The sequence below is a fragment of the Eumetopias jubatus genome, unplaced genomic scaffold (genome assembly GCF_037043125.1).
Source record: "Eumetopias jubatus isolate StellerSeaLion01/CBP00866 unplaced genomic scaffold, mEumJub1_p1.0 scaffold_15, whole genome shotgun sequence".
NCBI lineage: Eukaryota > Metazoa > Chordata > Mammalia > Carnivora > Otariidae > Eumetopias > Eumetopias jubatus.
This window is the reverse complement of record NW_028274821.1, coordinates 41,921,379-41,944,261: the sequence shown is the minus strand read 5'-3', so window position 1 is coordinate 41,944,261 and position 22,883 is coordinate 41,921,379. Positions and strand designations below refer to the sequence as shown.

The following is a 22,883-nucleotide window of genomic DNA, read 5'->3' as shown; positions in this document are numbered from 1 at the left end:
ACATTAAATAATGTGTTCTATTAAATTAAAACATTAACAGTTTTCCTCTATTATCTTTATTAACATTATTATCCCATTTATTTTATATTATCCTTATATTTCATGTATCTCATGGTAATCCTTTTTTTAAAAAATACCACTGACAGTTACTTAAGTCCCTAGACTTACTAATAGTTAATGTAAAACTAGCATGAAATCTCTCTAGAAATCTAACTTCTCCTTCATTATGTCATCATCTGGCCAAGAGCCAAGACAAGATACGTTCACTTAAATATAAAGCAAAAAGTTTTTTTTAATTTTTATTTATTGGTCAGAGAGAGAGCACAACCAGGGGGAGCAGCAGGCAGAGGGAGAAGCAGACTCCCTGCTGAGCAAGGAGCCTGATGCGGGACTTGATCCCAGGACCCTGGGATCATGACCTGAGCCAAAAGCAGATGCTTAACCGACTGAGCCACCCAGGTATCCCATAAAGCAAAACTTTGAAAGGTGTCTAAATATGGAGAATTTTAGATGAGTCAGAGGACTATACTAGTCCACTTATAAAATTCTTATAAATAGAATAGAAATTGAGACTATCTTCAAAGCTTCAAACTCTCCAAAAGCAGAGACCTGGTATTACCAAAAGTAATTAGAGAATACTAAGAAAAACCACAAAGTAAAACTAGTCTAAAACAATTTTACGTTTATAACATCAATCAATAAAAAAGAAATTGGGGCAAGTAAGTATTTTACAAGGAAAAAAAAATCAATACTGAGTTATCCAAAAATAAATCCTAAAGTTTAGACATTAGACATTTCCTCAACTCAGTCAAAACCGGCTTAATAAGAACTTTATCAACAAAAAAGAAATCACTGTTACCTAGTACTTCTTCATACCTATAAGTCAATTAAAATGTTTTCAGTGATGATCATAGGGTTATACAGCATCCTAAAAGTGACTCCTAAATGAGTTGTTTAATTCTAAGTATATTCAGACTGTATTCTAATCTTTTAATGGGCCATCCACATACCACATTTTTTTTTTTTGAAACAGAGTACATGTGCTCTTGTGTGTGCCCGAGCAGAGAGGAGGGGCAGAGGGAGAGGGAAAGAGAATCTCAGAGCCTGCAGGCTCCATGTCCAGAGCAGAGCCTGATGCAGGGATCAATCTCAAGACGCTGAGATCATGACCTGAGCTGAAATCAAGAGTCCACGCACCCCACCACATAATATTTTTAAGTATTGATACATTCCTGAATTTATTGGCCTGAAAAATGTTCATCACAAAGTGATAAATAAGCTAAAAATATTATGTAGAATATAATCTAATTTTTTTTCTAACTTTACATAAAATTAGGCCATGTATGTTAAGAGTGTGAGTCATTTTATCTTTGCCAAGTTCACGCTTGGCATTATTATTGAGAGTTCATATATACCCCACACCAAGTTCCCCCTGTTATTAACATCTTATTCATGTGGTACAAATAACCCATTAAAATGGACAATGAATCTTAATAGATATTTCTCCAATAACACACAAATGGCCAATAAGCTTATGAAATGGTATTCAACATCATTAGTAATTAGAGAAATGCAAACCAAGACCAAAATGACATACCATTATATGCCAACTAGGGTGGCTATCATCAAAAAAACTGATGGTAACAAGTACTGGTGAGGATCTGGAGAAATTGGAACCCTCATACATTGGTGGTGCAATGTAAAATGGTGCAGTCACTGTGGTGAGAGTGCCTCAAAAAACTGAGCACAGAATTACCACGTGACCCAGCAATTCCACTCCTAGGTACAGACCCAAGAGCACTGAAAACATGTTCACATGAAAACCTGTAAACAATGTTCATAGAGGTATTATTCCTAATAGCTAAAAAGTGAAAACAACACAAATGCCTTTCACCTGAGAAATGGATACACAAAATGTGGTATATGATACGTGGAATATTATTCAGTAATTAAAAGGAATGAAGTCCTGATACCTGATACAATATGGATGAATCTTGGAAACATGCTAAGTGAAAAAAGTCAATCACAAATGGTGACAAGCTGCATGATTACATTAATAGGAAATGTCCAGGATAGGCAAACCTATAGAGGCAGAAGGCAGATTAGCAGTTCCTTAGGGCTGAGAGAGATGGGAGAACAGGAGAGTCATGGCTAATGAGTATGAGGTTTTTTCTTGAGGTGATAAAAACGTTCTAAAATTTATTGTGGTGATGGCTGCACAACTCTATGAGTACAGTAAAAATCACTGGATTGTACACTATAAATGGGTGGATTTATAGCATGTAAATTATATCTCAATAAAGATATTTTAATACCATCAGTATGAGACGTTTAACTTCCAGACACCCACCTCCACCCCAAACAACTACCCCTTCTTAACCACTACACAAACTGGAGGTTAATTATCTGGAGGATGTGAATCTGAACCAGAGCTGCACATAGGGATACACATAGGGGGTGGGGGAGCGAGGGGGACATAAGACTGAAACCAGGCGGAAGTCTGCGTACTGAACAGTATGATATGCAGATTCTTCCACCATGTCCTTCTTCCATGCTATAACCACCAAAGATGAAACTAGCAGAGCACTTACAGAAACTACAGAAACGCACAAAGAAGACCTACAGATTATAACATTCAAAGTTGTGCAATGAAATATCTGCCATAATTCCCTATCATCCTACAACAGTAAGGCTTCCCTAAGCCCCAAACTCGTATTCAACTGTCTACTCCACACCTCCACCTGGACGTCTACCAGGCATGCCAACGTAACATACTTAAAGAAAACTCCTGACCTCTCCCAAATCTATGCCACTTGCATTTTGCCAGTTGAGTAAATGACAATGTCATTCACCCATTTGCTCATGCCAAAATCTTTGGCATTATCCTTTACTCCCTCCTTTTTTCTCACAAGCCAGGTCCAACTGACCTGCAAATTCTATTGGTTCTATCTTCCAAAATACATACAAATCCAACCACCTCCTCTACACTATATCTCATTGAGGTAAGTTTTAATAGTCTCCTAAGAGGTCTCTTACAATCTATTCTCCAAAGAGTATACAGAATGATGCTTTTAAAACAAAAAAGAGGAAGCACGTCAGGCCTCTGCTCAAAACCTTTCAATGACTTTCACCTCACTCAGACAAAAAGCCAAAGTTCTTACAATGAATTACAGAAGACCATCAAGACTGTAAAATCTGCCTACTGTTCTGTATATCCTACTAGCCTTTCCATTTCAGTCACAGTGCCCTACATGCTATTCCTCAAACATTCCAAGCACACTCACATCTCATGGCCTTTGCACTTTCTATTCCTGCTACCTACAATGCTTTTCATCCAGATATCCACATGGCTGACCCTTTCTTTCTTCAGGTCTCTATTAAAACGCCATTTTATCAAGTCAGCCCTCTATGACCACTAACATAAAAGGGTAACCACCCTGTCTCATCACTCATCACCTCCCCTGCTTTATTTTTTTTTAAGATTTATTTATTTGAGAGAGAGAGAGAGTTGGGGGGGCAAAGAGAGAGGGAGAGAATCTCAAGCAGACTGTCCGCTGAGCATGGAGCCCAACACAGAGCTCGGATCTCACGACCCTGAGATCATGACCTGAGCTGAAACCGAGAGTCAGGCGCTCAACCAACTGAGCCACCCAGGTGACCCAAACCTAATCTGCTTTATTACTCTCCACAGGGCTTATGATGTTTTGTTTCGTTTAATGTGTGATTCTCCCTGACTAGAATGTCAGCTTCAAGAGGGAAGAGACTTTGTTTTGTTCACTGCTGATGCTTCAAGCACCCAAAAGTGTGCCTAATACTCTCTATAAATACTTACTGAATAAACAAATGAATATAGTAGTCATAGGAACAGGATGCTATGAAAAACAGTACAGAGAACAAGAGCTCTCAGAAATTAAAAATGAAAAGGAAAATATTCAATAAGATTAGAAAGTAAAGTCAAGTAAATCTCCCAAGAATTCACAACAAAAAGAGAGAAAGGCAACAGAAAGGTAAAAGTAAACCATCAATCCAGTTGATCTGACACTTGAATAATAAAAGCCTGAGAAAGAGAGAACAGCAAAAGCCCCAAGGAAAAAATTAAGAAGAAATAATATAAGAGAATTCCTCAAAATGAAGGACATGAGTTTCCTAACTAAAATGTCACCATGAATAAAAAAGATCTATACTAAGAAACATTGTTTACATTTGATGTTCTGCAATTGCAGTCATTGGGAACTCTATAGCACAAATAACCTGGTGTCCTCACAAACATAAGGAAAAAAGAAAGCTATAGATGGAGAATCTGTAGATGAAAAGAAATTTAAGAGACGTATCAACCGGAGTGCCTGGGTGGCTCAGTTGGTTGAGCAACAGACTCTTGGTTTCAGCTAAGGTCGTGATCTTGGAGTCGTGATCTCAGGGCTGTGAGATTGAGTCCTGCGTAGGGCTCTGAGCTCAGTGTGGAGTCTGCTTGAGATTCTCTTTCCTTCTCTCTCTCCTTCTTCCTCTGTCCCTCTCCCCACTCGTGCACATATGTGCACTCTCTCTCCCTCAAATAAATAAAATCTTTAAAAGAGAGGGAAACATATCAACCAATTGTAATGTGTAACTGGAATTCTGGCTCAAACTGCATTCTTACATACATTTATACCATTTGTGGAGCAATTTGAAATTTGAATAAAGCCTGGATATTTGATTGTATTAGGCAATTACTGTTAATTTAGTTTTAATATTGATAATGTGACTCTAAATAAAGACCCCTTATTTTTTAAAAATTATAACTAAATATTTATAGTTAAAATAATATGTGACTGGGATTCATTTCACTATAATATGGGAGGGGGGAAGTGAGTACGGGTATAAATGGCAAAATATTGGCCATACATAGATCATTGTTGAAGCTGGTGGTGGGTACATTAGGTTCATTATACTATTCTGTTCACTTTTTTAAATATATGTTTAAAGCTTTCCATTTAAAAAAAAAAAGTTTGAAAAAACAGAGGACCAAGAAAACTTAGAGAAATGAGAAGAATGAGGGAGGAAAGATCACCAACAAAGAAACACAAACCAGAATAACATCAGACCTCTCAACAGCAACAGAAGAGCCTGGGAACCAGGGAGGTTAGGACTTCACATTCTAAGAGAAAATGACTTTAAACCTAAAATTCTATATTCAGACAAATTATATCTACTCTAATACTTTATTCATAAAAATCACACTCAGAAATGCAAGATCAGCTAAAACTTGGCTCTCGCATACCCTTTCTTAGCAGCTACTAGACTACAGATGCCACTGGAGTAAAAAGCACACGGGGACCTAGGAAACAGAGGAGCCAGCATAAGACAATGAAGTCCCAAGTGACTGCGGAGCCATGAGCCAGAGGCCTCAAAGGCTGTGATAATTTTCTGAGGAAGACCACATAAATTTGCCAAACGGAGCTCCTTGAAGGCTTTATCCATTCGCACTTTCACCAGCAAGACCCAGGAACTTTTAACATCACCCTCACCGACATGGGCGCTATCTTTTTCTTTAGTCTTAGTATCACGAGTGTTATAACCTTTCTTACATCATAGTGAGGTTAAGCATTTTTCACTTGTTTGTTGTCCATCTGAACATCTCTCACATCTTCTTCAACATCCTTGGTAGATTTTTTTCATAAAGATTTTCTTTTTCTTACCAAATAGTGAGGGGAGTTTAGATAGAGAGATACAGAGATAGAGATAGATTTACCTTTTGCTGTAAATATTTTTCCCATTTGTCTTTTTATTTTATTTGAAGTGGACAATTTACTTATACATTACTTTAATTTTTCCTAGTCAAAGCTATAAATCTACTGATTTTGTTCCTCTGCTTTTATGATTAAACAATATGTCACACTGCACTCAGAGCAAAAAACACTTAAATTTTTTCTCCTTTTCAGTTTTTAATATTTTTACTCTTTATAATCCAACTGGAACTTACTTTACAAAATGATGTAAGATGGGAATCTAATTTTATTTTGTCCCAAATAGTTAACCATGTTTCAACATGAATTGAATAATCTTTCCTATTCTCACTGATTTAAAATGGTATCTTAATATACTAGATTTTATATATATTCTATAAGTCTACTACTGGCCTTTCAATTCTGTACCATTGAAAATCTGGTCTTAGAGTTGGGGGGCCTGGGTGGCTCAGTTGGTTAAGCGACTGCCTTCGGCTCAGGTCATGATCCTGGAGTCCCGGGATCGAGTCCCACATCGGGCTCCCTGCTCGGCGGGGAGTCTGCTTCTCCCTCTGACCCTCTTCCCTCTCATGCTCTCTATCTCTCATTCTCTCTCTCTCAAATAAATAAATAAAATCTTAAAAAAAAAAAAGGAAGAAAATCTGGTCTTAGAGTTACTGTACTTTTTGGCCACTCAACAATCTCTTTTCCCCTTCTTTTGGTACCAGAAACCAAATTTTCTTTATAAAAATTTCTTTGGGGGGGGGGCTTTAATTTTAGTAGAACTGAGAGATTTATTTGGGGCAAACTACTTCTTTCAATCACATATTTTCTCTTTGGGATTTGAATCCTAAATAAAGTTACAAAAGGAATGATACCAACTGTTATTGGTAAACAAATGAAATGAAAATTGATACCAATTCATCCTAACTTCTTCCATCATTTCTGTTCCCAAGACCTCTAGAGATGCTCTGGGATTTATTTATGTATGTATGTATGTATGTATGTATGTATGTATGTATTTATTTATTTATTTATTTATTTATTTCTGAGCCTGATTCCCCAGCTTCCATCCTAATTCTGCGATTACACTACTAAAGCTTTTATAATAGGTATTAACTTCTGATATAGTAAGTCTCCGCTCATTACTCTTATCAAAATATTTTAGGGGCGCCTGGGCAGCTCAGTTGGTTAAGCGTCAAACTCTTGGGTTTCAGCTCTGGTCATGATCTCAGGGTCGTGGGATGGAGCCCCACGTCAGAGTCCACGCTGAGCGCAAAGTCTGCTTGAGATTCTCTGCCTCTTCCTCTGCCCCTTCCCCTGCTTGGGCTCTCTCTCTCCCCCTCTCCCTCAAATAAATAAAATCTTTTTAAAAATGTTTGAGAGACTCTCATGTAGTAGCTCTTTACTCTTTCACATGAATTTCTGAATCTTTATTCCCAAAATAATTCTACTGAGTTTTTTATTAGAACTGTTTTAACCCATAATATAATCTAGGAAGGATTCATATCTTTTTAGTGTTGAGTGTCTCCAAAACATCTCACCATTTTCTTTGAAGACTCTCAGTTAATTTTTGTAACTTTTAATGTGTTTGTATTTAATTATATTCCTAATCTTGTCACTGTGGTGAGGAAAATTTTTTACATGCTTTATTCTCTGCTTATTGCTGGAATATAAGAATGTAAATAAAATTGTTACATATTCTTTTCTTCCTGGCCTCCTTACCGAATGTTTTTACTAGTGTCAATAATTTTAAAGTTGATTTTCTTGACTATTCAAGTTATAAGTGTATCATCTGATACACTTTCTAACAACTATACTTATTGTGGCTCTGCCATCATATACTTCTCTGGCTAAAATTTCCAGAACAATGTTAAATGACAGCAATGAGTTTAACCGGAGTACCTCTAGGATTGTATCACTGAATTCTCTCTATAAATGCTTATTTACCTAATAACAATTACAAATTAAGTTTTAAAAAGCTTCTTTACCTATTGAAATACTTAATTTCCCATAAACAAAAGGAAAGTTTAAAAAGAAGAATTAACAAATAGATTTCTCTCAAAGTGATCATCAGTATCATTCTCTCATAAAAATCATTTAACTTTCATTTGTAACTTGATGCTTCTTTCCCATCTAAAGTCTTTTTTTTTAGGATTTTATTTATTTATTTGAGAGAGAGAGAATGAGAGATAGAGAGCATGAGAGGGAAGAGGGTCAGAGGGAGAAGCAGACTCCCTGCTGAGCAGGGAACCCGATGCGGGACTCGATCCCGGGACTCCAGGATCATGACCTGAGCCGAAGGCAGTTGCTTAACCGAGCCACCCAGGCGCCCTCCCATCTAAAGTCTTACCTGAAATGCATTCCACAAAACCATGAAGCTAGGACATGATCCAAACTACAAAATTAGAATTTAATATTATATGCACAAAATTCTTTCCTGTGTTGCTTCCTCAACCTTATCATGGAAGGAATTACCCTCAAACTTTCCAAATATTCCATGAGAATTAACTGTTAAAAATGGACAGATTTTAAAAATTAGGGACAAAATATAATTTACTCAAATACAAAGTTTTCAAAGAAACCAGATATTCTATATAAATAAATGCTGAAAAATTTAGTGTTATATTTTATGGCAGAGTAAAACTTTCTCTGACCTTAAATTACTGACTGGACCACATATATATGTTTTAAAGGAATGAGAAAATATACCTCAAATTCTTTTCTAAGACGTTCTTCTCGTTGAGTGCTAAATTCAAGTTCACTCGTTTGTCGCCGTAGAAGATCAGAGCAGTCCATGTGCTCAGTTTCTAATTTTTCTACCTTCTTGTGCATATTTTGTACAGCATTATCTTGCTCCTGGAAAATAATTCATTTTTGCATCAATAAAGTTTATAAGCCAACAATCACAAAAATGTATTTCACAGAAGACAGTGAGTAACTAAGCCTATGCTTCAACCATAGTAAAAGGTTAATTTATATGGTTGACTCCTGAACAATATGAGGGTTAGGGACGCCCATCCATGAGCAGTCGAAAAATCTGTATATAAGTTTTGTCTCCCCAAAGACTTGGCTACCAATAGCCTACTGTTGACCAGAAGCCTTACTGATAATACAATTAACCCATATTTTGTATGTTTATATGTATTATGTACTGTATTCTTACAATACTTAACTTTTTTTAAATTTTTTTTCAGTATTTCTAGGCTACACAGTTCATCTCCAAGTTTTTTCAGATTGTCCAAAATCTCCAAAAAATTTTCCTACATATTCGTTGAAAAAAATCCATGTGTAAGTGGACCCACGCAGTGCAAACCATGTTGTTCAAGGATTTATAGACACTTGCCCTCATAAGCAAGAGAGGTCTAGATATTCCAGCAATGTTTCAGAATATACACATATTCAGAAAGCACTACTGGAGTTTTACAATTTTGGGGTACCTGGCTGGCTCAGTAGGTAGAGCATGAAACTCTTGATCTCAGAGTAGTGAGTTTGAGCCCCAAGTTGAGCGTAGAGATTACTTAAAAATAAATTTTTTTTAAAAAGAATTATGGAGTTTTACAATTTTAGAGCTCTGATTAATATATGATACGGCTGAAAATGTATATAGCTTACTATAATGTTATGCTAGTTTAATTGACCTCTGAGGGTATTTCCATAATGCTATAGTCTAACTGCCATACATAATGTTTTCCCCTCTCATTAAAATTGTAAAATATTTTGTAATACAAATGTACATTGCTCCTTTATGTGAGGAGAAGTCATTAGCTTGAATGCCTAATAACGACCCTTGAGAGGTTTTTATGTGAGTTCTTGGTACTTTAACTATGGTTATAGCTCTTCAAGTTGCATCCACTAGATGGCTGTGTTTCATTTCCTTCAGTTTTCAAATTTTCAAATCTTTGTTGTATTATTGAAAGAAAAATAAAATCAGGTAGTCTTCTACTGAAATTTCTCAATCTCCTTTTCCAACTAAACTCAGAAATCAGAGTTGAATGTTATGAAAGTTCAAACATGAAGTTAACACACATATCCAAGTATTTTCCACAGTCAAGTGTCTACATTCATCATTCCCACTTAGGTCTCTGACGCAGGGTCCTTTCCCACCTTCCTTCACCAGCACAATCTTATTCAGGGACATACACACGCATAGGGATCCAAAATGGTTCCAAGTATTGCAGGCCTCTCAAAATGTATCACCAGAATATGACTGAGAATGTCGCAAGCACCAAAGACAATTCTCTATAAAAGACTCTAACTTGGAAAGCACGGGGCAGTACCGTCCACAGTCAAAGGATGAAGAACAAAACCTCACATGATTCCTTCTCTCCACACCCCCTCACTCATGAGGTTACCACTCTGTAGCTGACTACGCACGAACTCTTAAGAATGATTTTCTTCAGGTAACGGAAATGTCTTAATATACGGAAGCGCATCTACTCATACATTTTCAGTCCTTAAACTAGCACAGATAAGAGCAAAGCTGGGCACCAGAGCAGACGCGTGCCGGCACAGCCTGCAACCAGCAGACAGCACTCGCAGATTTTTGTTGTTGTTGTTGTTGTTTAAGATTTTATTTATTTATTTGACAGAGAGATAGACAGAAGAGTACAAGCAGAGGGAATGGCAGAGAGAGGCAGAAGCAGGCTCTGCACTGAGCAGGGAGCCCAATGCGAGACTCGATTCCAGGACCCCGGGATCATGACCTGAGCCGAAGGCAGACGCTCAACCATCTAAGCCACCCAGGCGCCCAGCACTTGCAGTTTTTTAATGGCAGTGTGGACTCAGGAATAAATGGTTTTATGACTAGCCATATGTCATCCAAGTTCACCATAACAGTACCTCCATAAACGAAAGTACTTCGAAGAGCATTAAGCACTATACCAGTGTAAGATACTATTTTTATTCTGCATGATAGGTCCCCCTCCTTCAAGCACTCAATAGTGCCAGCATCAATTCAAATTCACTGTTAAATTATTGAATTATATGCCCTCTCGGGGTGCCTGGGTGACTCAGTCGGTCAAGCGTCTGCCTCTGGCTCAGGTCATGATCCCAGGGTCCTGGACGGAGCCCCGCATCGGGCTTCCTGCTCAGCAGGGAGCCTGCTTCTCCCTCTGCCTCTGCCTGCGACCTCCCCTGCTTGTGCTCTCTCCCTCTCTCTTTGTCAAATAAATAAAATCTTTTTTAAAAAATTAAAATAAAATATATGCCTTTTTGACAGACACGTCATCTCTATCATCCACACAAAGTACTATGTATATTTTTAAATGAATAAACAGCAATTTACAAGGTTAATCACAATGTAAACCAAATAATCTGAAATAAAAACAAAATAAAATCTATAACCAAAAATGCTTGTATTGTAGTTGATGATAATTATTTCAAACAATACTTAATAAATAAAGCAAAAGAAACTGAAGTATTCGGAATTCTCATGAAATTTACTCAGAAAATATGACTTGTGGTTCCCATTCTATTGACAAACAGTACAGAAAACAACATGCAATCATTCTATTACACTAAACAAAGAGCATGTCCTTTATTCCGTGACACTTTCAATTTAATCCTATGAAAAGGAACAACGGGAAAATCAGTGATGGATCAGTTAGGGCTTATTCTATTCATTGGTGAGATTTTAACTTTATGATAATTGGCCTATATTAAATATTACTTACAGTAATATGGCTTTTAAATAGAAGTCTTTCAAGATGTAGATGAAATGTCTGACCTAACAATCCCAGTTTTAATGCAGAGGTCAAGTCACTAATATGTGACAATTACTATACGTCTTTGGATATGCATATAAAAACACAGTTTTTATTTTAAAAACTGTTTTTCTCAATAGTATAGATTTTTTAGGAGTTCTACTTACATATTCAAGAAACTTATATTACATAGGATTACATTAATTTAAAATTAACACTGATTAATTTTCTAATGTTAAACTCACTTGGCATTTATTGTATAAAGGCTTTTTATATTACATCTTTTATATTTTGCTGCATGGAGTTGGCTAATATTTTATATAATTCTTTTGTATGTATATTCATTAGTGAAATTGGCTATAATTATCCTTTCTTGTATCTTTGTCAATTTAGCATCAAGATTTATCAGTTTGATATGTTATCAAGATTTTTCCAATCCAAGGGGCACCTGGGTGGCACAGTTGGTTGGGCATCTGATTCTTGGTTTCGGCTGGGGTGATGGTCTTGGAGTCCTGGGACCAGCCCCATGTCGGGCTCCAGGCTTGGTGCAGGGTCTGCTTGGGATTCTCTCTCCCTCTCCCTCTGCCCCTCCCGCTCATGCTCACTCTCTCTCTCTCAAATAAATAAATCGTAAAAAAAAAAAAAAAAGATTTTTCCATTCTCTGGCAGAATTTATATAAAACTGAAATTATTTGCTCCTTGGATTTTTTTTTTTTTGTTCATTGGTGAAGCAATATGGGCCTGGAATTTTGATACCAACTCTATAAGGTTTTCTATTCTCTACCTCTTCTTAAGTTAGTTGGGGCAGATAGGAGGATTATATACATATCTGTTTCAAATATCCAGCCAGGTAACCCTACAGTGAAGATCACAGTTGAAAGAGCGAACCCAAACACTCAGAGTTTCTAATAAGCTTTTTAGCCCCCAGCTCTTAAACGTAAGAAAAGTGCTATTTTGGGGGGAGAAAAACAACATAAAAGATGAAATCTAAATCAAGGGGGAAGGGAAAAATCCTGAAAGAAACATATATAAGAATAAGGGATGCCTGGGTGGCTCAGTCAGTTAAGCGTCTGCCTTCAGCTCAGGTCATGATCCCAGGGTCCTAGGATGGAGTACTGCAGTGGGCTCCCCGCTCTGTGGGAAGTCTGCTTCTCCCTCTGCCCTTCACCCTGCTCATGTGCTCTCTCTCTCTCCCTGTCAAATAAAAAAATAAAATCTTTAAAAAAGAGAGAGAGAGAGAGAGACAGAATAATCCTTCAAAATATCTTCAGAGAACAGACACAATTTCAGAATGGCAAAGTAAGGACCGCCAAAAGTTCTTCCCTCCATAAAAGCAGCAAGAACACTGGCCAAAAAATGCCAAAATCAAAATTTTTATACTGGAAGTTAACCATAGGCTTGCAATAATCTTTTTTTAATATTTTTTTTTAATTTATTCATTTGAGACAGAGAGATGCAGAAAGAGAGAGCACGAGCAGGGGGAGAGGCAGAAGCAGGCTCCCTGCTGAGCCAGGAGCCCGATACGGGGGCTCCATCCCTGGTGATTGCCAGAGGTGGAGGGTGGGGAATGGGAGAAATAAGTGAAGGTAGTCAAAAGCTATAAGATAGTAAGTTCTGGGGATGTTAAGTACTGCATGGTGACTTTAGTTAACAATACTGTATTGTATATTTGGAAGTTGCTAAGGGAATAAATCTTAAAAGTTCTCATCTCAAGAAAAAAATGTGTAACTATGTGACAAGAAAGAGCCTACTATAAAAAAAGAATAGTCGAAGGACAAGCAAGAGCTCTTGAAAATTAATAACCCAAAAGAAGAAATGAAAATTCAGTAGAGCAGTTACAACATAAAATTGAAGAAATCTCCCAGGAAATAGAACAAAAATATAAAAGGATGGAAAACAGAAGAAATTAAGGATGTCAACTTTATGCCAAACTGACCTTATAATCCAATTCCAATCAAAATTTCACCAAGCTTTCTTGGTGGAATATTACAAACTAAATCTCAAACTTACATAGGAAATTAAAAGGCTAAGAATAACTCTATATATTAAGAATATGGAGAGGGGAACTTGTCCTACCAGATATCAAGACTTCCTCTAAAGCCATGGTAAATAAAACAACTCGGTATTGATTCATAAATAGACATGCATGCAAGTGAAACAGAATACAGCACTCAGGAACCAAACCTTAGAGAAGAACTTGACAGACAACAGAGACAGCACTATAAATCAGTGAGTGGTGACAAAACAGACCGTTGAATAACTGGTACAGGGGCATTTGGTTATCCTTTAGAAAAAAATAAAATAAAATTAGATCTTCCCATGCTATGTATAGAAAAAATATATATTCTCTTTATGACTTTAGGTTATTGAAGACATAAAAAAGCACTATTAATAAAGAAAAAGACTGATAAATTCAACTACACTAATATTTAAACCTGCATCAAATAAATATAATTGTCTCCATATTTACCCTGGGGATATAATTAGCCAAGGATTAGCAACCAAATAGATTAAAAACTCCTATAAATCAATAAAAATATACAAACAATCCAAAAGGAAAAAGAGAAAAATTATAAACTGGCAATTCACAAAAGAAGAAACATGAATGGCCAATAAATATAATATGCTCAATGTCAGGGAAAAAGAAATTTAAGCAAGAATGAGAAACAATTTTACACACATCTATTGCAAAAGAAACTATATCTAAAAAATACCAAGTATTCAAGAGACTGCAAAGGAAGAGGAGCTCTTCTTTTGAATTGGTACAACCACGTGGGAGAACAATTTGGCATATACTTTACCTCCAAGTAATTGCATATACACAAACTATGTACCCACATAAACAAAAATATTTGACATTCATGAAAGCATGGTATGTAATAATTAAAAGTTGGGAAGAATTTAAATCTCAACAATCCAGTAATGGAAATTAATTGTGAGATAGGCAATTGTAAAAAATACTATACACCAGTTCAATTGAATGAACTAGAGCCATGGATTAATTTGGATAAATCTCAAAAACACAAGTGAGAGGGGTGCCTGGGTGGCTCAGTCATTAAGTGTCTGCCTTCGGCTCAGGTCATGATCCCAGGGTCCTGAGATCGAGCCCCGCATTGGGCTCCCTGCTCAGCGGGAAGCCTGCTTCTCCCTCTCCCACTCCCCCTGCTTGTGTTCCCTCTCTCGCTGTGTCTCTCTCTGTCAAATAAATAAATAAAATCTTAAAAAAAAAAAAGTGAGAAAGACAAGTTGGACAAAGATTCATACTTTATTAAACTCTATGTATATTTTTAAAACACAAAAAATACCAAAATAATATGATACACTGTGAATGTATATAGAAAGAAAATTAAACACCAACTTCAGAACAATGGTATCTTTTGTGAATAGGGTGATGGTGGGATGATGAAGTAATACAGAAAAGTCAGTCTTAAATAACTGAACAATTTATTGCTTGTCTGTTTTTAATTCTGAAACAAATATGACAAACACATGATCTAGATGGTAAATATTAGTATATTAATGGTATGGTAGGTTATGCTGGGTACTGGTTATATTAATCCCTATTATCTTTTGTATGTTGAAATATTCAGTTTAAGTTTTATGGTTTAATCAACACAATCCAAGTCTGGGGTGCATTATGACATACAAGAAAATTCCAAGAGTTATAAAATAGTTCATGCAGTTATATGTCAAGATTAATTTGTCTCCTTGCAAATAAAGTTTTAAAAATTTTGTCACAGAATTTATTTTCTAATACAACAAAAAGCTACCAGGATCCTTACAGTGAAAAAGTAAGTGTGGTGTGTGTGGGTTTGTAACAAAATCATTATTAAGGACAATGGAAATTGAAGGAGTTTTTCTTTTGTCCACTAGAGGGAGGTGTTGAACTTAAAATATTTTAAAATGGGGCTTCTTTTTGAACTGACATTTACCATCACAGAAAACCACATTGTGCTAGTAGAAAATAAACTTGCTTTCTGTCCACATATTTCAGAAACACAGCCCAAAAACTACAGTTTTTATATGTACTCATATAAACAACATTTCTCAGACTCAAAAATATGGTTTTAAGTCTGAAGAATTATAAAAGTATAGTTAGAAACATATCAGAGCTAAGGTACTCCTCCTTCCTACCTTAAGAAATATATCAATTTAGCTAGTTACCATCTCAACCTAGTACATGCTTATCTCCTGAAATCCCCAAAGCCAGCACAGTTCTACAATCAGAAATAGTGTTAGCAGCCACAGAGTATAAACTGGTACTAACTTTGTGTAATAGCGATCATAATGATAAATCTATAACCTTGCACACCAAGCAGTGATACTTTTAGGCATTTACACAGTTCAATCACTTGTCCAACAGCTCAAAGATATGGCCAGGAAGGTTAGTGAATCATTTTTTCCTTTTTTTTCTTTTTTAAAGTAAGCTTGGGTGGCTCAGTTGGTTGGGTATCTCCCTTTGGCTCAGGTTATGATCCTGGAGTCCTAGGATCAAGCCCTGTGCAGACTTTCCGCTCAGTGGAGAATCACCTTCTCCCTCTCCCTCTGCTCTTCCTCCTGCTCATGCTTACTCTCTCTCACGCTCTGTGTCTCTGTCTCAAATAAATAAATAAAATCTTTAAAAAAAATTTATAAAGTAAGCTCTATGCCCAACATGGGGCTTGAACTCAACCCCAAGATCAAGAGTCACATGCCCTATGAACTGAGCCAGCGAGGTGCCCCAAATCTTGATCAGAGCAAAATTTTGAAGGAAATAAAATGTCTTTCAATAAGGGATTCCTTCATATATATTGGGAATGTCCACATGGTAGAAAACCATGCAAATGCTACAAGAAAAATATAAGGATATCAAAAGATGGACACCAAACATACCAAGGAATAGAATTCCGTTTATGTAATACAGTGATAAATGTTTATATCCCCTTAGAAAAGGAGTGGGATTCAAGGGGAAGTCACAGGACCTTCATTTTTGCTTTTAAATTTCCCTAAATGAGGACATTTTTCACAATGAGCACGATATATAGTAATTTTATAAATTGAATATAAAGCTATTTCCTGATGGGAAACAACAGGCAGTACCAGAGCCCGAGTCACTGTCTATGCGGCTCGCTTACACAGGGCACCAGTGGGCAGTTTCCTAGGAAACTGCAAAGAAATGCTCCTTGCTGCTCTACACCATTTCAGGCAAACTTCTGAAATACTTCCTTTCCAATGGAGCTTCCTCCAAGCTGTCCCTAGATCACAGCTGTGCCTACCGGGTCAATCTTCCACATGTTGCCTCCACTGCTAATATCCCACTCACTGATGCCTAACCTGGCCCTGATACCTTCTTTACTGCTCCCCCGCTCTCCCTCCTCTTTAGTGTATGCTGCTATTTTCAATCCACATTCCTCCTTTTTTTTGGCCATTACAGACTCTCCCATCCCTTAATCACTAGGTACTTAAACTAAATTTAGTCAATGAAGGAGAAAAGTATCATTTTATTCCCTGGTTGAGTTCTAGAATTTGGGAAACAAGATAAATATGAAAAAGAAATACATTTTCTAAATGCTTTCAATCCTACTGATAAATTATAGATTATGAAGGGGCGCCTGGGTGGCTCAGTCGGTTAAGTATCTGCCTTTGGCTCAAGTCAGCTCAGGTCATGATCCCAGGTCCTGGGATCAAGCCCCATGTGGGGCTTCCTGCTCAGCGGGGAGCCTGCTTCTCCTTCTCCCTCTGCCCCTCCCCCCGCCTATGCTCACGCTCTCTGTGTCAAATAAATGAATAAAATCTTAAAAAAAACAACAACAACAACAAATAAGCATCCTCAAAATTCCCATTGCTAGAGCAGGAATGAGGAAAAAATAAATAAAAACACAACAAAGAGCCATTTTAAGTTGAAAATTTTAATAGAGACCAAAAAATAAGAATATATATTTCAAAATCAACATAAATACTTTGTTTTTAAGTTAAATTGGCTTTGATTTGTTTGGGGCTTTTTCTGGCTTTGATTTGTTTTGAAATTTCAAATAATGCTAAAGAAAGACATGGAGTTTTTATGTTTATCAAAAGAGGACATGCATTTAAAAAAATGAGAAACACTTTTTTAAAATGAGGTAACTGCACTAGAGTCCCCATTAATATTCCAGAGAAGTACACCTCTATTTAGCGTTTCAATTACTAGGAAAGAAAAGAGACATGGCATAAAATTAAGATATTTTTTATAGTGGGACTGAATTCTAAAGCCCAGATGAAAGAAATACTACACCTGCTTTGTCTGTTAAAGATGAGGTTTCACTTAGAAGGGTTTTTTTTTAAACTTATTTTAAAAACTGAATTCCCTTAGAGAGTTACACAAAGAGAACACTATACCATACTAACATCTAATTATAGGATGGAAACCTAAACCCATCAACAGCCAATAGAGAAGAGAATTTCAGTCTATCCCTAGAGTTGTTTAGAAAAAGACTTTTAAAAATATGAATAGTTTCTTAAACTTGCTTTAAAAAGAGAAACAGTTTTCTTTTGTTAATGTTAAAAGGACAAGAAATTGAGAGACTTTTGAGCTCTGAACATTTCGGTTACAAACTACAATAAAACTTATCTTACACTAATATTACACTGTATGTTAATTAATTGGAATTTAAATAAAAACTTTAAAAAATTATCTACAAAAGGTGGTAGTAACTAAGGAGTATATTCCCTATTCTTTCCCATACGTAATAATTAAAGCCTGATACCGGGGTGCCTGACTGGCTTGGTCAGTGGAGCATGTGACTCACTCTCAGGGTTGTGAGTTCGAGCCCCATGTTGGGTATAGAGATTACTTAAAAAAATTGATAAAATCTTAAAAACAAAAAAGATGGATACATTATTCCTTTAGTACTTCATAATATAAAGTGTGTCATAACCACATACATTTCATCTAAGGTTTATAGGATTGACCAAGAAACTGCATCTAAAATCACATCATCCACACATTTAAATATAAAGACTTCTGAATCATATTTTTCAAGTTTTGGGCTTCTGACTATTGGCACTGGAGATTTCTGAGTGTTCAGAAATGAAGAGGTTAGGGCGCCTGGGTGGCTCAGTTGGTTAAGCGACTGCCTTCAGCTCAGGTCATGATCCTGGAGTCCCGGATCGAGTCCCGCATCGGGCTCCCTGCTCAGCAGGGAGTCTGCTTCTCCCTCTGACCCTCTTCCCTCTCATGCTCTCTATCTCTCATTCTCTCTCTCTCAAATAAATAAAATCTTTAAAAAGATGTTTAGAAATGAAGAGGTTATTTTCATTTACTTATGTTTACTTGTTTGTTTCAGGTAGCCGTTAAGACAATTATCAACAACAGTTCAAATGTCATCTGCTCTGTGTGGTTTCCCCAATCTCCCAGGCAGTTAATCAATTTCTCTTTCATTATCCCATAGCATTTTGTTCAAAATTTATTATATTTCAATATATTTTCTCTTTTTACATGTCTCTCTATTTTAAGATCTTCAAGGACAGAAATCATATCTTAATCAATTTTGTATATCCTCAGTACCCATAGCAGAAACTCAGTATGTACTTGAAGGAAGGAAGGAAGGAAGGAATTGAGGGAGGGAGGGAGGGAGGGAAGGTTAGAGGGAGGAAGAAAGGAAAGGCCACAAATTACAAACAGACTCTAAGAATACCAAGAGGTCTAAAGAATGATTGTAATGTCTTTCTAGATTCTACAGATGGAGTGACTGGTAAGAAAATCATAGTCCAAGACCAGAGGTTTCGGAAAGCTGTGGATTTGTTGGTTATTTTGAATACTTACATATACAACAAATTCAATATTTCTACTATTTACTGCCAGTTTTCACTCTTAAAGAAATAAGATGGCTCTTATTCTCTGCACGTTGTTGGCTGCCTTTGTCTTGCAGAGTTGTTTCTAACATAAAACTACAAAATTTATTTTAGATAGATATTTTTCATTCATACAATGTGTATCTTGGATGTGTGCAAAGATGATATTTCAATTTGTTGTTTTGTATAGAGAAAAATCTCTTATCACAAAATAAGTTATAGAAGAAATTATGGAAATAAATTTTAAGTTAGTTGGTCAGTGAATTAACAGTTTGAATTTCTCATCTCTCTTTCAAAATAACTTACATATAATCTCCTGAAAAAAATGCACAGTATACCAAAGTGAGAGTCTGTTGACTGGTAGTCTTTTCCCACATTAATCACTCAGTCTATGATCTCAGTAAATCATAATCTCCATCTGCTCATCTACAATGGGGGTTGGATATAATCAGTTATTTTCCAACCAGACTATTTGAAGCCTTGGGGACTCTGTGTGTTGGGGAAAAGGAGTAAATAGAACACGATTAAGAATTTGCTCTTCTTGGGGCGCCTGGGTGGCTCAGTCGTTAAACTGGAGGGGTGGGGGGATGGGGTAACTAGGTGATGGACATTAAGGAGGGCACGTGATGTGATGAGCCCTGGGTGTTACATAAGACGGATGAATCACTACCTCTACCTCTGAAGCTAACAATACATCATACGTTAATTAATTCAATTTAAATTTAAAAAAATTTTAAATTTGTTCTTCTTAAAGAGCTGAAAATCACTATGCTATATTAATTTATAAGTATCCTTTAATATCTAAAATCCAATCATTCTATTTCTTTATGCTATTAAAGATTGTGAACAGTCTCATATTTTAAACTGGAAAAATAAAATACCAAATGTATACATGTCTCAAAATTCACATAATTTATGCAACAGAAGTCACCCAACTCTAATTCTGATAGTATCTGCTCGTTATGGTTGCCCATATTGTCATATAACCACAGATGAAACATGACCTTCCAGAGATCAAAGATTAGGAATCATTTTTGTGTTGAGTAAGCTAGCCAATTATTGCACTAATGTAATTTTTAATATCATAAGCATTAAAAAAGACATATTTAAGGACTTGAATTATTATTTTTAAAATACCTGTACTATAAATTGTAACTCTCTTCTTTCTGCTTCCCATTGTTCTGCTTGTAATCTAAACTCCTCCAGTGCTGTCTCCCTGATATGAGACTCCATGTCATTCTTCTCCTGCTGATGTTTTTCCAACGTTTCCTTTACATGAATAAAATCTTGCTTTACTATTAGATCAGTGAAAGTCATCTTTCTTCCTTCATCCCCAATTCAAGTGTATAAAGGGCTCTCCTTACCTATAGATGGCTAAAACTCATTATAATTTATGTTAAAATCATTAATAGAACTATATTATATTTTGATCATCAGCATATAGATTATATGTAATCTATAGGTAAATCTATAGGTAAAGTAGATAATATGGAAAGTTCTAATTACCTATGAACAAACGGTTTGGATTATCCCTTGTAATTTACATATAAAACTCACAGAGGGGGCTCCTGGGTGGCTCAGTCATTAAGTGGCTGCCTTCCAATCGGGTCATGATCCCAGAATCCTGGAATCCAGCCCCGCGTTGGGCTCCCTGTTTCACGGGAAGCCTGCTTCTCCCTCTCCCACTCCCCCTGTTTGTGTTCCCTCTCTCGTTGTGTCTCTCTGTCAAATAAATAAAATCTTAAAAAAAAAAAAAAACTCACAGAGTACACTGTATTTACCAAAGGTGATAAGAAAGGAATTTCGTGCAACAAATCAGGATAAGGAAATGCTAGAATGTTAAACATTTAAAAAGTCAAAAAAATTTTTAAGGGTTGGACTGCGACTAATTTCTTGTTCTACAGATAATACTTGCAAAAGGCTTTTCTTCTTGGGTTTTCCTACTTGTACTACATTTGTAAGACCTAACTTGGCTCAAACTCTTAAAAATATAGGGGTGCCTGGGTGGCTCAGTCGTTAAGCGGCTGCCTTCAGCTCAGGTCATGATCCTGGGGTCCTGGGATAGAGCCCCGCATCAGGCTCCCGGCTCAGCAGGGAGTCTGCTTCTCCCTCTGCCCCTCCCCGTTTGTGTCCCCTCTCTCGTTGTGTCTCTCTCCGTCAAATAAATAAAATCTCAAAAATATCTACTAAAAAAAAAAATATATATATATATATAAAATGCAGGTTCCCCAAGAAACCCAATTTAAAACGAAGTTCCCATTAACACAAGGAGAAAGATTGTGTGGTTGATATGGGAAGGAGGGAAAGCCTTCTGTGTCCATATAAACAGTAGCAGGGATCTGCATAGTAGAGATTACCCTTATAATTTTCACTAATGGAAAGTCATCACAAAGGGCCTTGAGCTTTTTCCCCTTCGGGCTAGTATGCCACCTATTCAACCCCATATTTCCCCTTAGTCTGTGCAGATCAGCTCAAAGCCAGGAGCATAAAATCAAGCAGAGTTCTCCTGTCAAGTAGCTGAGCCAAGTCACAGAAAGATCTTATAACTTGAGGTGCAGGCTGACTGACTGACTATAATGCTGCCATTATGCTTCTTTCCCCATAGCTCTAGACATTCTACGTGGGGAAGGTGATACACGGCCACCGGGGCACTTGGAGCGCCTGTAGCCACCTAAACTCCACCCATTCAGATCAGGGAGCCCTTGCACACGGAAGGTACTGTTGGAGGATCTGGGAACAGAACACTAAAGGAAGAGACAAACTGTGTCTGAAATGGAGGAAATCAGATTTGCTGACAATGCCATGGAACCTTGTACTGAAACTTTTACATTTAGTAAATGCTTGCGTAAAATTACTCCTAATAAAGATTTATTTCTCCAGAGTTCTGAAAAGCCATTTACTCCAGTGGTAAATGTAAAGCATTTCTATCATGTATTTTTTTTTTTTATTTAAACTGGTGCTTCAAAACAAATGACAAATATAGGCAATTCAAACTCTGTTAAGGGGTTGGCAGCTTCAACCTTACACCATACTTCCACTTTAGAGAGTTAAAGAAAAAAAGAAAAAGAACAGAAAAAGAAATAGCTCAAATAATTTCAGTAAAAGGTCATCAAATATTTTTCATGTCATATCTATATAGAATGTACTCTACATAGATCATGAAGTCCCTATCAGATATATAATTTTTTTTATATTTATTGTATATTCAGACCAAAATCTAGTACCCACATTTCTAAAATTCCAAATTTTTGTACTGCTGAACCTAAAGGACTGGAGGTTTTCATCTTCTTATACTTCTACATTAGTGAGTTCTTTTAGTTTGATCAGAGATCTCAAACTCTTTTTCACAAAAGAAAACAGCATATGTATTATTAATATGTTGCTAAAGCATACTACAAAAGAGACCCACAAAAATGCACCTGAAAGGAAAGAAGAGAGGGAGAGAAGGGAGGGTGGTAGGAGGAAATCAGATTTTCTTGATTTCTGGTAGATATTTTCCTTTCCAAGGATAACTTCAAATAACATGAAACACATCTCAATGAATCTAGAAAAATTCCTTTATAAAAACAATTTACTTGGTGGGTGCCTGGGTGGCTCAGTCAGTTGAGCGTCCAACTCTTGGTTTTGGCTCAGGTCATGATCTCGGGGTCCTGGGATTGAGCCTCTC

At 36.6% G+C, this 22,883-nt stretch overlaps 1 protein-coding gene across 2 annotated transcripts in view; it reads right to left on the bottom strand.

Moving 5' to 3' along the window:
- CCDC171 (coiled-coil domain containing 171) overlaps positions 1-22,883 on the bottom strand; it is a 314,512-nt gene that overhangs the window by 249,331 nt on the left and 42,298 nt on the right. For both annotated transcript variants that reach the window (XM_028107327.1, XM_088018937.1), the window contains exon 6: positions 8,415-8,561. In XM_028107327.1, the coding sequence (XP_027963128.1) occupies positions 8,415-8,561 (147 nt within the window). The remainder of the gene's footprint in view (positions 1-8,414; positions 8,562-22,883) is intronic.